The 16,620-nt window shown below is 50.5% G+C and overlaps 1 protein-coding gene across 1 annotated transcript; it reads right to left on the minus strand.

Annotated features, from left to right (window-relative positions):
• Nucleotides 1–214: 214 nt before the first annotated feature.
• SYPL2 (synaptophysin like 2) lies at nucleotides 215–15,906 on the minus strand. Its single transcript, XM_035017845.1, has 6 exons — nucleotides 14,977–15,906; nucleotides 14,740–14,814; nucleotides 6,944–7,068; nucleotides 5,643–5,844; nucleotides 4,554–4,745; nucleotides 215–3,014 (listed from the first exon to the last, which is right to left on the minus strand). The coding sequence occupies exons 1-6, from the start codon at nucleotides 15,028–15,030 to the stop codon at nucleotides 2,868–2,870; spliced, it is 795 nt and encodes a 264-aa protein (XP_034873736.1). The 5' UTR covers nucleotides 15,031–15,906; the 3' UTR covers nucleotides 215–2,867.
• Between the last annotated feature and the right edge of the window lie 714 nt (nucleotides 15,907–16,620).

Below are 16,620 nucleotides of genomic sequence, written 5' to 3' on the forward strand. Positions count from 1 at the left end.
AAAGCCACTATCTCTTGCCTTTTGAGTTTGCTCAAATTTGCTAACCAGTCTCAGTTACTTTGGACTAATTGGTGCCACTAAAAGAGGAAACGCAGACTCTATTGCTTGGGGTGCAGAGTGGAGAGGAGTGGAATGATGTTTTGGCAGAAATGCAAGAACTTAAAGCAATGGGAAGAAGAGAAAAAAAAAATCCCGGAAGGGCTCTAGTCTTAGCTCCTTCATGGTAAATGCTTTGAAGCACTGTTTATTCAAATGTGTAATAACAAGCATCGGAAAACAACATGCAACATTCTCCCCCCACCCCCCATCCCGATCTTCAATCCCAGAAGGAAGAGACCTATGATCATGATAGTGGAGAGAACTCAAAATTCCGAAAAGGTCCTCAGTGGGCACTCTGGCAGTGTCAGAGTTTAGTAGGGCAGAGGGCAAGCATCCTACCTGTTGGCCTCCTGCAGTCTGGAGAAACCAGACACAGTCTCCTACCCTAATCCCCACTAGGCAAAGCAGTGGTGCCAGCCCTGATTGGAGGGGACATGAGGCCTATGAGGACAGCTCTGCCCTCGGCACTTGGCCTAGCCCAGCCCTCTGGAGGTAATGAGGTGAAGTAGCCTTTCCTCTTAGGGTGGTCATGGAAAGCAAGGCCATAGCCAAAATCAAGGCCCTTCTCAATGAGAACAAGCCAGCCTCTTGAGGAGGAGAAAGAGCCTTCTCTGCTCTAGGGAGAGTTCTGGGCTAGGAGTCCTTGGCAGGAGTGCATACCCACCCCACCCCACCCCCCTTCCCCTAGCTCAAGGGCCAGTTGCTAACTTCAGCCCCCAAATGAGAACACTTTATCCATCACATTTCAAATAAATTATAAATACATACACAGAATCCAAACAAAGTTCCAGTAGAAGCTGCTCACAGCCCCTCACAGGGGCCAGCTTAAAGAAAAATGGTCACCTCTTTGTTCTCTTTGTCTCTGGAGCTATAGGCAAAACTGTTCCCCCTCTTGCTTGAGTAACCATGGGGACAGTTCAGGACAGAGAGAGGTTCAGACTTAGAAACACTCTCATCCCCATCTCCTCTCTTCCCTCCTCAAATCCCTTCCCCAAAATCCAAAAACAAAACAAAACAAAAAACCTAATTCTTTCACTGAAGGGTTCTGGAGCATTTGAGGAGGTAAATCTCACACTCCCCCTGTCAAGTGGGGAGACTCTGACCCAAAGAAGAAATGATTGGCCCAAAGTCAAAGATCCTGTCTTCTGGGTACTCCGGTAATGTGCACATTACTATGGATGGTGTTTAGGGAGGTGAGAAGGTTGGAGGGGTTGTCTCAGTCCGGAGGAGAAATTGGCACAGGGCACATTCACCTTTGGGATGATAAGTGGGCTAATTGGCACTGGATTGGAAAATGGCTGGATTCTTCCTTCTCCATCCTTCTCTGAGCAGCCCTATGGCCAAGGTCAGACTAAAGTGCTTTGAGCTGGGTAGGAGATGAATGGCCCTTTTCCAGTCAGCACTGACTCTTAGGCCCTGGGGTCCAGAGAGGGACTGAAGGAGGTGTCAGAAAGAGGAGACATATCAAAGACAAATATGGAACTGGGTCCCAAAGTGAAGAAGCACCAATAGCATTGGCCTGCCCTGGACTGGGGTTCGGGTGGGGAGGGATAGAGCCTGGGAGAAATGAGGAAGCAGGGGTGGAACAGAGGGCAAACCGAGAGGGCATGTCCTTTTGTAAAGGTGAGGCACGGAAGTATGAAACAGAGGCCAGAGAAGGAGTTGTGGGTTGGGGGAAAACGAGGAAGAAATGGGCCCATCCATCCATGTCCTGGGGCTCTGGGGCAACTTAGCCTCATGATGGTCCTTTGGGCCCTTCCAAAGTCCCTATCTGGACCCACAGGAATGAAAGGAAGGCCTGGACAGACATGGAAAAGGATCTGAATGCCTCAAACCCAAGAGGCTGGGGAAGGGAGATGGACAGAGAGGTTGGAGGTGGGGAGGGCTGAAATGGAGATGCTCCTAGACCGCTCATCTTGTGTCCCGTACGTGAGACTAAGCCCAAGAAGGAGGGCAGGGAGGAAGGTCGGGAGTTTCTAGGGCAAGTACGAGTGTAGCGTTGGTAGAAAGTGCCCCAGCCTAGAGAGGTGGGAGGACTGAAGGAACAGAAGAAATGCTTCCCCAGCAAGTTTCCTGGCTTCAGGATCTTGAAGTTGCAACCCAGTTGCAATATATCTGCTCCCCACTGAGTCCAGGCCACATCAGGACCCTCTACAGAGCTGTTTTCCAGGCTAGTTGGCCTCCTGGGTTCCCACATGGTAGGCTGTGTGGCTGAGCAGAGGCCAGAGGGAAAAGTGGGAGAGTGCGGGCTGACTGGAGATGGGGGCAGACACAGGCTTAGATGACAGCCATTGAAGAGGGGTCACTGAACTGCTGGTGGGCCCTTCATGCAAGGGACCAGGAAGAAGGCTGCCAGCCAATTTCCCCTCCCCCCACTTTTATTGAAGCCGACACGTTGATAGAAGTGGCTGCTAGGAACGAGTCTCAGGACTCTGGTCTCCTGCCCCCTGCAGTAGAGGCTCATTCTCAGAGGCTATAAGGGTATAAGTAAGACCCCAAGTAAGATGCTGGGGGTCCAGGCAGTAGACAAGAAGCCGTGAGCTCCTGCCATCTGAGGCTCCAGCCAGAGGAGGGCTAGGAAGCCACTGGGAGGGCTGCCTGGGTTTCTGACAGCTGATGCCTGCCCATCCATCAGCGACGACGTCTCAAAGCTCAAAGTCCAGAATGACAGGGGAGGGGAGTTGGAGAAGGAAGAAGAGGGAGGTCCTGGAAGCTGGAGGTGGTTGAAGAGGTGCTGTCCTGTTCGGGAGGAGCCAGGTGGGGGCTGCTTACTGCTTCTCCACTGCTCCCTGCTCAGCAGCGCTCTCCAGGCTGGGGCCCTGGCCCTGGTCCTGGCCCTGCCCGTGCCACGGAGTCTCCTTGAACACAAACCAACAGTTCCCGGCCCACAGGAAGAAGTTGATAAAGCCAAAGAGCTGCAAAGACACCAGGGAAGTTTGTGAGAACAGTAAGGAGGGCATTGTGGGAACTGAGGGGGGTGGGGCGGGGGAGTCCCTGTGGTGGGTGGGGGAAGAGGCTGAGGGCTGGGAAGACTGAAATACAGAGAACTGGATGTAGAGGCAGGGTTCAAAGCCGATACCCACCACCGGTTCTCTGATGAAAGTCTCTAACTGTCCACAGCACGCACCTGAGTTTGTAGCTTGATCGCTAGGAGAATCTGGCCCCTGGAGTGAAGCATCATGCAAAGCATAGAAAGGAGCAAGGGCTCTAGGGCGCTCTCCACAGCACTGTTCTGAGTGCCTTTTTTCAAGGGTGGGTGTGGCCAGAGCTGTCCAAGGTGCTCCTTTCCCGGGCCAGGGACCCAGCCAGGGCTATATTCAAATATTTATTCAAAAATACTTAAGGGGCACCTGGGTGGCTCAGTCAGTTTAAGCGTCTACCTTCGGCTCAGGTCATGATCCCGGCATCCTGGGATCAAGCTCCATATTGGGCTCCCTGCTCAGTAGGGAGCCTGCTTCTCCCTCTCCTGCTCCCCCTACTTGGGCACTCGCGCACTCTCTCTCTTTCTCTCTGTCAAATAAATAAATAAAATATTTTAAAAAGATACTTAAAAACCTATCAGCAGGTAGTATTTGGGGGGGGACTGTACTGATGTCTGCAATTGACTTCGAAATGCATGAAAAATAAGATGGTTTGATGGATGAAGAGGGGCAGACAGATATGTGATAAAGCATGTCTAGGAAAATGTTAATGGTACAGTTTAGGCGACGAGTGTGTGGGTGTTCACTGTAAAATTCTTACAACTTTACTGTATGTGTGAAAATTTTTACAATAAAATGTTGGGGGCTAAAACCTATCAGCAGGGTTCTAACAAGGTCTAGAAGGTTCCCTGGTGTGCCAGCGATGAAACCCCTTCAGTTGCTGGGCCTTGGGGAGTTCTAAGCCATTTTCAGGACAAGGCTAAGGTGACGGGGGCATTTGAAAAGCTTGAAGCCTCAGCTATGTGCCAACTGATATGGAAAGATTTCCACATTCTAACAGCCGGGATGGCCAAACCTCTGTGTACCAGCTGGGCCCACCCTTGCCCAAAGCCCCTTTCCAGTTTAGAGGCCTGGGTGACAATGAAGCCCTTCTCTTTCACTCTGGGTCTGCTCCCAGTCTTGAGCCCAGCCACACAGCCTGCGCGCCCCTTCACATGCTCGCACACACATTGTCAAGAGGCAGGAGGAGTGGGAGGCAGTCACGGAGAGCATGCCTGGAGGTGGGGAGAAGGGAGATGGGAGGGCAGAGTACAGAAGGAGGAAAGAACAGGAGGCTAGTGGCTCTTGGGTTCCCCCCCAAAACCAACATGTCTTCTCGGGGTCATCCAGGGGCCAGCAGCCGCCCGTAGGTGCTGGGGTCACCAGCTCCAGTTGCAGGGGATACGGGCTGGAGAGACACCCTCTCTGTTCCTCTCAGAACCTGCCAGCTGGGACCGGCCTCCCCCAGACACCAGCAGCGGCTGCAGGTCTCACCACAGAGATGTTGGCCAGTCCCATAGAGGGCGAGGCCCCAGCACTGCACACCGCTTCCTCTCCATGGCACACTGACATGGCTGCCGTCAGGCTGGATGGCCGTGTGGCCCCCTTGATGTCCGTCAAGCCCTTGCCCCAGGCGGCTGCAGCTACCAGCCAGAAGAAGGTGAAGGAGACAGTCACACAGAAGTCCTGGGAGGAGCAGAGGGACAGGAAATGCACTCAGAAAGGTCCCCCTGATGGCCTACTTCTCTTCGTCTGGCCATAATGCCCTGGGATCCTGCGGTCCCAGGACAGCTACTTCTTGCTGTCCTACCCAACACCTGGAGCCTCAGGGAGCCCAGGTCATCTTAAGGAATCTGTTTACTGCCACTAAAGGAACGCTGCCACTCAGGGCTACCCCTGCCCAGGCCCTCAGAACGGAGGTCAAGCAACGAGGTATCAAGGTACCTGCTGGTGACTGTCACCCCCAAACCCAGGTGGCCTAAACTCCCCACTCTCGCCTTCAAGCCTTTCCTTTGATCACCATTGCTCAGCTACCCCTGGTGGCAGACTGCAGGAGACAAATGGGGTCCTCAAGGGCACCCCTTCCACCTTGCATGCCTCGGTTACGGAGATAGGAGAGGGGGAAGAATATTAATGATAGCTAACACTTATTGAAGCTAACTATATACCAGATATCTTACCTGTATTTTCACTCATCTCCCCCAAACACTATGAGATAGGTATTATTTTATCCCCCTGTATATTGAGGAACCTGGGGTTTAGAGGGGATAAGTGACTTGTCCAAGAGCACACAGCTATAAAGGACTATCCTGGAATCTGAACCCAGGCAGTCTGGCTCCAGAGCCCACTTCTTAATGCTGCTACACCCTCTCTGAGCACAGCAAGCGATGGGGGATTGCTAGAGGCAGAGTCCTCGGAGCTGTGGGAACCACAGAACCTGAAGGGGATGAACAGCAAAGAGCTGGCAGGGAGACTCAGGAGTTTCCACATCGGGGTGTCCTCCCCGCTCAATGTGACATCAGTCCCAGGAGGCACACCTCCTCAGTTTCTCCACCCCATTCCTCCTGGCCAATGCCCACTCACCACCAGCGGGAAGCGCTTGTTCTCTGTGTAGAGGTTGTGGAAGCGCAGGTAAAGGACCAGCGCAGCCATGGTGTAGAAGAAGGAGAAGATGCCCAGGGTCACAAAGAATTCGGCGGGAGCAGAGAAATCCCCCATCAGGTGCATGGTCTTGGAGGTGGAGTCCTCATCGCAAAGGGGCATCTCATACTGGACCCGGTTCAACCTGTGGGTGGCAGGGGAGTGTCATCCTGAGCTTGGGGCAATACCCTCCCTGTGGAGGCAGGGGACTGTCCCTGCGCTGGGAATAGTCCTGCGCTACTTCTCACCCTGGGACTCTTAACAGAGCCAAGAAAGGGGACATGGGGGGAGGAATGTTTCTGGAGGCAACCTTGCAGTCAAGACAGAAACATCCCCAGAAATCTGGTCCAACTCTACCTCCCATTCAGCCACTACCGCACCCTCATCCAACTTGCCCAGATACGGTGACCATGTATTTCCAGGTATCTCCAGGGCCCTTTAGGTCACAACCACAATATACATAGTGCATCTATTTCTGGTAGCCAAACCACCAGGGAGATCAGCTTCATTTTGCCCCCCAGAGAGCACAGGCCCACAGTGGCCAGGTTAAGGTTGGACTTTCCCATTCTCAGGCCTTATTTAGCACCCCTTCCCCATGAGACTATATGGGACAAAATAAGGACAGAAAACAAAACAAAACAAAACAAAACAAAACCCTGTTATATACAAGAGATATTAACCTAACTTGGCCGTTGGTACTAAAAATTTCTGAAAAGGCGAGCCCTGTCCCCAGCTCTCTTCTGAGCAGTTGGGACTCCCCTCCCTAGGCTCCCAAATAGCCAGGAAAGAGTATTCTTTTCTACCTCCTGGTCAAGGTATATCTCCTTGTATTCTAGTGTACCAGGTGAGGTACCCCACATCAACTCTTTAGGATCTAAGTACTAACAAGCTCCCTAACCTTCAAGGCAGGGAGGAGGTCGCTGAAGGTCAGAGAGACCTGTCCAACTAGCCTCCATTCCAAACTGCATGGGTTCTTTCTGTAGGAACTTTGTTACCTGCTATTGGTTATCTATGGACTGGAACATTATTATAACAATGACCTATCTGAGTTTCCCTGACATTTTTCTATGGTTAGTGTGTCTGAAATTCCTAAAGGGCAGGAAGGACCGAAGTCTTGTAGTTCTATTTGAACCGAAGTGGCACTAAACAAAAGGTCTTTAGGCTTCTGGAAGAGGAAGAGTCCAAGCAGGTCCTGCCAAACCAGCAAGAGAGGCTGTGTGGGGTCAAAATCAATTCCTGCTCACCTGAAGGGATAGCCGAACAAAACAATGATGGAGCTCACATCCTTGGCTTCGTTGTTGCAGCGAACTGTTGCCCCTGTCTCTCCACTGTAGGAGCCGCAGGACCCGAAGGCGAAAATAGCAAAGAGCTGAGGGAGAGGGAAGCCCTTTGAGAGTCAGAAGGCCTCAACTGGCCAAGGTATATCCCCTCAGAACCACCTTCTGACTCTCAGCAGGTACAGTTATGGGGGTGGAGGAGGATTTCCTTTAATCAAATCCCTCCTGGGCAGGGACTCATGGCTTCCCTTGGCCTTCCTGCCTCAGGATGCTGTGTTCACTGCACCCGAGTGCCAGACCAAATAGCCAAATGAATGAGGTTGACTTGGAGTGGTGTCTGCTCCAAACCCCTCCTTGTACAGATGAGAAAACTGAGACTCAGAGAGCAGAGCAATTTATTAGAGTTCACCCAGCTAATGAGTGACCAGGGCTAGAACCCAGATTTCCAAACTCCTAACCCAGGTCTGTTTTTACTCCATAATGCTACCAAGCATTAGCAAAATCACGTGCACACAACTCTATTCTAAACTCTGGGTGCAAGCCTGGGATGTAGATGAACTGTCTTCTAGGTGCTTAATGTCCAAGACACCAAGACACAGAGAAACACACAGAAAACAATCACTAACAGAGGAAGCTCTGTGCTTACTAAGAATGATTCCATCACGTACAAGCGTGTCTGGAGGGAGACGTACAGAGAGCAAATGGATAGTTTCCACATCTTCCCATTGGGTGTGACAGGTAGCGTCCTTAAGATGACGACGAACACAAAGCAGTTCAGGCTTTTGGAAACGTCTAGCATAAAGCTGGACCTGAATTTCCTCCCCAAGGGAGAGGCACCCTAGAAATAGATAGCTCTGTGCCAACTGGGATCAGGCATGTGCTGGAATTCCTTCCATTTCTCCTCTGGAGCTGTCATTGAATCTTGTTCCCTTGTCGCTACCTTCCAGTGGCTTCCTGCCTCACGTATAGCTAGAAGGGACAACTTCTGCCAAGCCTTCAGAGGGGCCAGGCGGGGAGCTGTCCCTCGCTCTGCCAGCCTAACTTCTCCTCCCCCAAAGGTCCTTTTCCTTGCAGCGACAGTCCTGGCTCAAGCCCAGAGAAAAGTAGCTTCCACTTGCCTTATCAGCCTCCACTCTTTCCCCAGTGGTGTTTCCCTTTGTAATCTGCTGATGCTGCCATTGCTCAGTGTTAAGAACCAGAGGCATTTCAGATCACTTGAATTGTTTTCCTCTTCACCTTTCATCACATTTTGCTAAACCTCCTGTCTTAAGTGAAATGAAATGTCCTCAACCTACGGTTTTAGCATTTCTTTCTGGGGAAACACACTGGTTCGAAAAGGAGGTGAGAAGCTGGAATCTCTGATCCTCCCACCTCATCTGTTCAGGCCCCATTTCCTGTGCACTTACCTTGTACAGGCTTGTACATGGTGGAATCATTCTTAGTAAGCACAGAGCTTCCTCTGTTAATGATTGTTTTCTGTGTGTTTCTCTGTGTCTTGGTGTCTTGGACATTATTAAGCACCTAGAAGACAGCTCATCCACGTCCCAGGCTTGCACCCAGAGTTTAGAATAGAGTTGTGTGCACATGATTTTGCTAATGCTTGGTAGCGTTATGGAGTAAAAACAGACCTGGGTTAGGAGTTTGGAAATCTGGGTTCTAGCCCTGGTCCGGGTCACTCATTAGCTGGGTGAACTCTAATAAATTGCTCTGCTCTCTGAGTCTCAGTTTTCTCATCTGTACAAGGAGGGGTTTGGAGCAGGCAATCGAGAGGCCTTGCTTTCACTGGATGAGGGTAATGCAGTCAGTGTGCTCTTGGCTGGGCTGACCAGCAGCTGTGCTCTGCCCCTGGGTCGTGCCCGTTGCCCCTGCCCCGCCTTGCATCGCCTGGCCTGGAAGATCTTCTCCATGCTGGAGCCGCTGACCCCTCTCTAAAGGTCATAATGGGCACCTCTCTGTTTCCAGGAGGTTTAGTTCAGACAAATGAGAATGGTCTCCATTTTTAAAACACATCCAGTAGGGCCGCCTGGGTGGCTCAGTCGTTAAGCATCTGCCTTTGGCTCAGGTCATGATCCCAGGGTCCTGGGATCGAGCCCTGCATCCGGCTCCCTGCTCCAAGGGAAGCCTGCTTCTCCCTCGCCCACTCCCCCTGCTTGTGTTCCTGCTCTCGCTATCTCTGTCTCTGTTAAATAAATAAAATCTTAAAAAAAAAAAAAAAAACCACACATCCAGGAAAGGAGAGAGCATAACTCTCCCCAATGCCTGAATAACCTCCTCATCTGGCTTAATTTACAGAGGCTGAAGTGTAGAGCCCTGTTTGCTCATGTTGACCGAGCTGAAGAGAAGTTGCCCAAAGCCTCTGCATCATTACCCTTTATATACTCCAAGCGTCCTCACTGGCATAACAGTGGTGCTTCTCCAGCTCTTCTTCATGGGAATTCTCGAATTTTTGTCAGCTCTGTGAGCCTCTTACAGGTTTCTTTATTCCTCCTAGCTTCTGGCCCATTAGGGTGTCACATTCTAGGAAGGGCAGCACAGTTGGATATATTTTTACCCATTGGCAGGTAGCTCTATATAGGTCCCCTAAGAAAATAGGTATTCCTAACTTGGGGCAATGAATGGTCAGTTGTGGGGCCTTCTCTTCACCAGCACTTCCCTGACAGGCATATCTACAGAAAGATGACACTTACTGAGCATCTACTGTGTACGAGGTACGGTTCTAAGCACTATCATTTAGTAGTGAAAAGAAGAGAAAAATCTCTGTCTTCATGGAACTCGTACTCTAGAGCTGCATTATCCACCATGGTAGCCACCAGCCAAGTGTGGCTATTTACATTCAAATTCATTCAAATTAAATAAAATAAAAAATTCAGCTGCTCAGTCACACGAACCACATTTCAAGTGCCACATGTGACTAGCAAGTACCATATTGGACAACACAGATCACAGAACTTTACCATCACTGTGCAAAGTTCTGCTATGGCTAGATGATAACCTTGAAGTTCTGAAAATCCTGAACCCTGCTCTATGATTCCTCAAAGAGTGAAATATACCACGAATAGCTTTAGTCCTAGCTGTATCCTCTTCTCTTCTGAGTCTTTGAAAGTCAGGAATCCCTAACCACCTTACACAGCTCTTTGTCAATCAGAATATATAATTAAATCTGAACATCACACAGTCATCTGATGTCAGAAAACATAAAGTTTGCTAGGTAAGTGAATGAAGGGAAAAATCTGAGGGGAACCTCACAGGTTCACAGGACAGCAGAGCAAAAAAGATCTCAGACAGGGATGCCTGGGTGGCTCAGTTGGTTAAGTAGCTGCCTTCGGCTCAGGTCATAATCCCAGGGTCCTGGGACTGAGCCCCACATCGGCTCCCTGCTCAGCGGGGAGCCTGCTTCTCCCTCTGCCGGCTTCTCCCCCTGCTTGTGCTCTCTCGCTCTCTCTGACCAATAAATAAATAAAATCTTAGGGGCACCTGGCTGGCTCAGTCATTAAGTGTCTGTCTTCGGCTCGGGTCGTGGTCCCAGTGTCCTGGGATGGAGCCCCGCATAGGGCTCCCTGCTCGGCGGGGAGCCTGCTTCTCCCTCTCCCACTCCCCCTGCTTGTGTTCCTTCTCTCACTGTCTCTCTGTCAAATAAATAAATAAAATCTTAAAAAAAAAAAGATCTCAGAGATTATTAAGCCCAATGGTCTCATTTTACAGAGGTGGAAACTAAAGTCCCAAAAGATCAAGTGACTCTCCCAAAGTCATATTTAGCTATCATGAGAGCCAGCCTTGGAATTCACATCTCCTGATTCCCTGTCCAGTGCTCTTTCTACTTCATTCATTCATTAATCAACAAACAGTTATTGACCATCCCCTATGTGCCAAGTGCTGGTGACACAAAGATGAATAAGACCTGGTACCTTCTCTTTCGAGTTTACGTCAAGGAAAAAAGTGTCATGCTCAAACAAGCAAAATAAAATTCTGCATCACAAAGTTATTAAGGCTAAAAAAAAGAGAGAGAGCTCCTATGTTCAGTGAAGATTGTAAGGAGGCAGGGAGTAGCTCTGCACCTGGGATGCAGGAGCAGAGGAAGACACCCTGACCCCGTCCCCTCCACCTTTCCGAATCAGATTTGCCTTCTTCCCTAAATGTGCCAGGTGACTGAGGCACAGAGAAGAGCAGGAAAGAACTGAAACCATCCATGTCACCCAACACAAGGGTCTGAGTTGGGCAAACTGCTCAAAAAGAACAGGAGCCAAGGAGAGATGGAGTCCCTGAGACAGTGGAGGAGAGGGATGCGGATCTCTGAAGTTCTGATGCCAACCAGCCTTCCTCCTCTTGGCCCTGTATTGCTGGGGACAGCGATGGTCATACACTGCTCTCCATGCCCTCCTCCTCCTGTCTCTGCTTCTCTTTGGGAAGGGTGTCAGAATAACCTCACCAGTTTGGTGCCGACTTGCTTGATGGTGATGATCCTTTGACATCACTCCCATCCCCAGTTAGTGCGGGACACAAGGAAGACAAGGTTTCCCCCTACTCTTACCCCAACAGTCATCTCATTGGTTTTATGGACTCTGATGGTATTCTTTCGCATTCCCCCACACCAACTGAAATAGCTTATTTTCATTACAGAGACCCGAGAGCCAAGTAAGTGGCTTTGGCAACTCAAAGGTAAATTACTGATCAGGGGTACACCCAGTTAATGATAATATGACTTACTATGGGAATAGTGACTGAGTAATCCAGGAGATTCCTTTGTGCCTTACCCTCAAAGCGAGGATTTGGCAGTGACATTTGAGTAATCTAACTAAAGGACAAGTCTAGCTGACAGTCTGCATAAAGAAGAAATTTAGGGGAAAGAGGAGGTTTAGGAACAGGGGAAAGGAGAACCAACACTCATTGAATATCTCCTGGACTGCTTGGACTGAATGCTTCAATGCTTTACAAAAATCACCTCCTATATCCTCCCAGTGAACCCATGAGATAGATCTCACCCTCATTTACATATACGAAACCAAGGCCCACAAAGATTTTGTTACTTACCCTAGGTACCCTAGACTCTATGGCTAGAAAATAGAGGAGACTCAATTTAAACCAAAGCCCCTCAACCTCAAAATCTGCCTTTTTTCTTTTTTTAGGAAACCATTCTTTAATAATTGATCTATACCCATGTTATTTTGCTAGCTTTGTGAGGACTTGGTGAGGACTTGGTCCAGAATTGGAATTGAGGTGAGATTAATTTCTGAATTTTAAAAAAAGACACTCTAAGCCAAGCCCCTAACTGATAAAAGCCTAATATTGCTTTCTTCTTTTCAGGATTCCAGCAAAATTGCTTTTGGATAACAATGACAACAAAAGTTTTCAAGCATCATTACAATAAATGCAAGATCTGTGTTTTCTTTTTTTCCTTTTCCAGCCCAGGAGCATTTGATCCCCCCAAGCAGGAAATGAGTGAAAATCCCAAATGACATTTTCTCTGTCATTTCTGGTGCTGGTTCCTGTGCACCTTTACATGAGCTCATCCTGCAGAGACTCAGGGCAAGTGAAACTCACGCTAGGCTGCCAGGATGGCAGTGAAAGCCAATCATGTCTCCCTTTGATGCTGCCCTTCGCATGAAGGCTGAGTTCAGAGTCTAGCCCTGGGCCCCCGGATTTAGCGCTATGAGAGAAAGGCATCACCCCCTCTCTAAGAAGTTGAGGATCATAAAAGTCAAATGGGTCTTAACTCTTAGGGATCAGTGCTGACCCTGAGAGGAGACAGGATCATTTTCCTAGGCATTGTTTTGTGCAGCCTTTATAGAAATGTGGATTGGGGGTGGTGGGGGGGCATTGAGAAAAGGATAGAAGGATTGAAGAGGGAAGCTTTTCAGAATCCCCCCACGAAGGATGATTCCATGGTCTAATAACCTCATTGTTTTCCTTATCCCTTGACAGTCTTTCTCAAATTTCCCTTAGATCCATTTGTCTAGTTTAATGATAAAATTATACTCTTACCTTTCAGGTTCTGCTCCTCATAATGGCTCCCTAGTTGTGGATGGCAGTCACATGGAGCCTTAATATCATTCTTACATGGCCACCACTGGTACTCAAGTGGTGGGTCAGAATAGGGAAGTGGAGGGGGGGAGGTGAAATTGCTCAGTCAGCAGTCCATCCAACTGCTCTTGAGGCAGTAGGGAGAGTGGAAAGTCCCCACCGGGTCCCAGAGTTTGCACTTGGGAGCTCCTTGCCTGGCTTATAGCCCCAGTCAAGGTCTCAGATATCTGAAGATAACTCCAAATGCACTATTGCCCCTGAATTCCAGATCTGATGATTCCCATCCAAACGATGATTCAGGAATCAGTGACACAGTGCTCACTCTTGTCTCCTATGATTTAAAAGTCCTTTAGAACTCAATCCTCCTCAGTCTTTTTTTTTTTTTTAAGATTTTATTTATTTATTCATGAGAGACAGAGAGAGAGAGAGAGAGACAGAGGCAGAGGGAGAAGCAGGCTCCCTGCTCCGCAGGGAGCCCGATGCGGGACTCGATCCCGGGACTCCAGGATCATGACCTGAGCCGAAGGCAGTCGCTTAACCAACTGAGCCACCCAGGCGCCCAATCCTCCTCAGTCTTAATGGTAACTTATTCCTTAGCTGAATTCTGGGCTGAAAGCACATTAATTTAGTCACACACCATTTGGTGTGTGGATTGTCTAACTTAAATCTCCTCTGTTATAGTGTACTAAATGCTCCCAACAAGTTTCCATGATTTGAAAGAGTGACTGCACCTGTCCACATTCCTAACTTACACTCAGGAGGCCTTGGGCACTGGTAAGGACAGAGAATATACCAATATCTCAAAGTACCAGTGAGGTAACGAGATGTATTTCTCCTAGACTATTATAGAGGAAACTGAGGCAATGAGCAAGTGATTTCTTCAAGGTCACGGGGTGAGTCTAATGAAGGGCAATATTCTGGCATACCAACCAGTTGAGAGCAGAAGGGGACCCTGGGAATGGTGTGATCAACAGTTAACTAATGTTGGAAGCTGAGGTCCAAAGAAGTGACTTGCCCAAGGTCACAAAGCTGGAAAAGGCAGGTCCACGTCTGAAACCCAGAGCCCCAGCTTCCCTACTCAGTGTTTTATCTTATTCTACAAGCCACATTTTGGCCACAGTGTGATTTTTATTGTCTGAATATTTTTTCTTTTATTTAATCCTAGAGTCATAGACTTCATTCATTCATTCATTCATTCATTCATTCATTCACCCTTTCACTCAGTCACAGGAACCCAGATTACTCTAGTGACCTCAACAGGACAACTGCCAGCCAGGACCCTGTCCCTGGAGCCCACCTTCAAGATCTAGTGACGGTGGGTTGGGGGGCAGGATGGTTTCCATCGCCCACCTCCTTCCCTCCTCTGCCCTCCGTGGCTTTCCTCGTCCTCCTTGTCCTCCTCCCCCCTCCCGCCACCGAGGAGTGGTATGTGCAGGATCAGAGTTCTGGAAAGGTTACACCCGGCTCCTCTCGCCCGGGTGAAATGTGAGCGCCCTGGGCAAGGGCTCCTTGCACATAGAAGGACCGAATCCCGGACTCCGCATGCCTTGCTCTTCGCCCTCCTGCCACCAAGTGCTGGAGAAGCAGCCCCAGCCCGCCCCTCCCCCGCCCACCTGTCGCCGCCCCCCACCCTGCCGTCACGGCCGGCCGCAGCACCTCCCCGCCCCCCACTCCGGCCACATTGCTTCGGGTCAGCGTCACAGCCCAGGCTCCCGAAATAGCCCGCGGCTAGAGCATCGACTCACCCACTGGAGAACTTTGATGAAGCCCAGCGGCTCCTCCAGCCGCCGCCAGCGCAACCCCACCAGCAGGCGGTCCACCTGCGGAGACAGGGCCGGCGAGCGGTCAGGGCGGCGGGGGACCCGAGAAAGCGCTGGTCCTCCTCCCACTCACAGTCGGGAGAGGGGGCGGAAAAAGGGTCCGGCCTGACACCCAGGTGGAGAAGGGGTGGTAAGACAGCGCCGGGGGCGCGCGGGGAATACCTGCGGGCGCGGCGACTTGTCCGCCGCGTGACTCGAGCCCTCCGTCGAAGACATGCTGGCACAGCGGGGCCGGGGCGCAGCGCCGGGGCTCGGCTCCCTGGCCGGGAGGCTGCGGCGGGCACGGCGGCGGGGCTGGGGGCTGCTGACCGGCGGTGGGGGCAGCGAGCGGTGCGGTAGCGCGGGCCGCGGTCGGCGGCGCGGGCTCCAGGCTGGCGGGGCGGGGGGCGCGGGCGCTGCAGCGGGCGCTCGCCGCGGCCGGGACCGCCGCTCTGCCCCTGCGGCTGCAGAAAGCCCCCGAGGCCGATTCAAACTTCTGTCAAACTCGCGAGCGCACTTGGCAGCCGAGTCACGTGGCGTGCGCTCGCGAGCCGTCCTCCCGCCCCCTCTGCTCCGGGTCTGCCCGCAGGGCGCCTTAAAGGGGCCTGGGGCCTCTGCGGGCAGTTCGGCCGCGAGGGGGCTCAAGTTCCTTGCCAGAAGCCTCCAGGGCCAGTCCCAAGCCCTACACCACAGCCGCTCCAACTCGCGGCCGAAGTCGGAACTAGCCTGGACGCCCCGGTTCCTAGTTCATCTGTCCCTATGTGCCTGGATTTGGAGCCGCTCTGCTCTCCTTCCACACCAGGATACCCAGAACCTACAGGATTTTCATAAAGCAGGATCAGTGTTGATACAAGGTTCTAAACATTACGGTGAACAAACGGCTTGCTTTCAAAAATCTCCGAGAGCCACTACAGCGGGGAAGGGCAATGCAACAGAAATTGATGACTTTTTATTCTGTCTGGTTAGGCGTCGGTTTAATTTTTTCAGAAAAGGCATTCGTAAGTTGGTGACAAAAGTTATTCATCTTCAGAAAGTATAAATTCATTCTCCTTTAAAATAGACATCACCGGGCGCCTGGGTGGCTCAGATGGTTAAGCGTCTGCCTTCGGCTCGGGTCATGGTCCCAGGGTCCTGGGATCGAGTCCCACGTCGGGCTCCCGGCTCGGCGGGGAGCCTGCTTCTCCCTCTGACCCTCTCCCCTCTCCTGCTGTTTCTCTCTCGCTCGCTCTCTAAAAAATAAATAAAATCTTTAAAAAAATAAAATAAAATAAAATAAGACATCACCATTTAAATGAGAGGGGAAACAGTCTTTGAGGAATAAGGGGCTTGGAGAATATTTGCATTGGAAAGTTGACATTGTTGCATTATGATTGACCTTAAATCGGTCCCTAATTTTCAAAAAAAGTGTTTGGCAGGAGCCCTGAGTGAGCAGTCATGAATATTACCCATTCGGTTTACTGGGTTGTAAATAGTGAAAGGTTAAGTGATTTGTCCAAGGTCACACTGAGTGAGCCAGGGGGCGGTGGCCAGCAGAAAACCCGCCTGTGCCTCCGAAGAATTGACTTGTAAATATGTATCCTCCGCGTCACAAAGTCATTATTGGAGGTCTCCTCCGGTACTTTCGAATGACTACTTTTTGAACAAACGTTTAGCTATTGTTAATACAATTCATTCCCCCATTGAGTAAGTGCCTTACCAAGGTTTCGGTAGGAGGGAGTGGCTGGACTTGAAGGAAACTTCACCAGCGTATTTCCATGCAAATCATATTTCCACGAAATAAGAAACAACAGAGTCCCCAATCCAATTTTTAACAAATTGTTCTGCAGT

This window comes from Mirounga leonina, unplaced genomic scaffold (genome assembly GCF_011800145.1).
Source record: "Mirounga leonina isolate KUSES-001 unplaced genomic scaffold, KU_Mleo_1.0 Mir_173, whole genome shotgun sequence".
Classification (NCBI taxonomy): Eukaryota; Metazoa; Chordata; class Mammalia; order Carnivora; family Phocidae; genus Mirounga; species Mirounga leonina.

Coding starts and splice junctions, on each gene's coding strand:
- SYPL2 (XM_035017845.1), bottom strand. CDS start 15,030: ATGTCTTCGACGGAGGGCTCGAGTCACGCGGCGGACAAGTCGCCGCGC. Junction 7,069..14,739: donor TCATCAAAGTTCTCCAGTGG/GTGAGTCGATGC, acceptor CCTCTCCCTCAG/CTCTTTGCTATTTTCGCCTT. Junction 5,845..6,943: donor TTGTTCGGCTATCCCTTCAG/GTGAGCAGGAAT, acceptor TGCCACCCACAG/GTTGAACCGGGTCCAGTATG.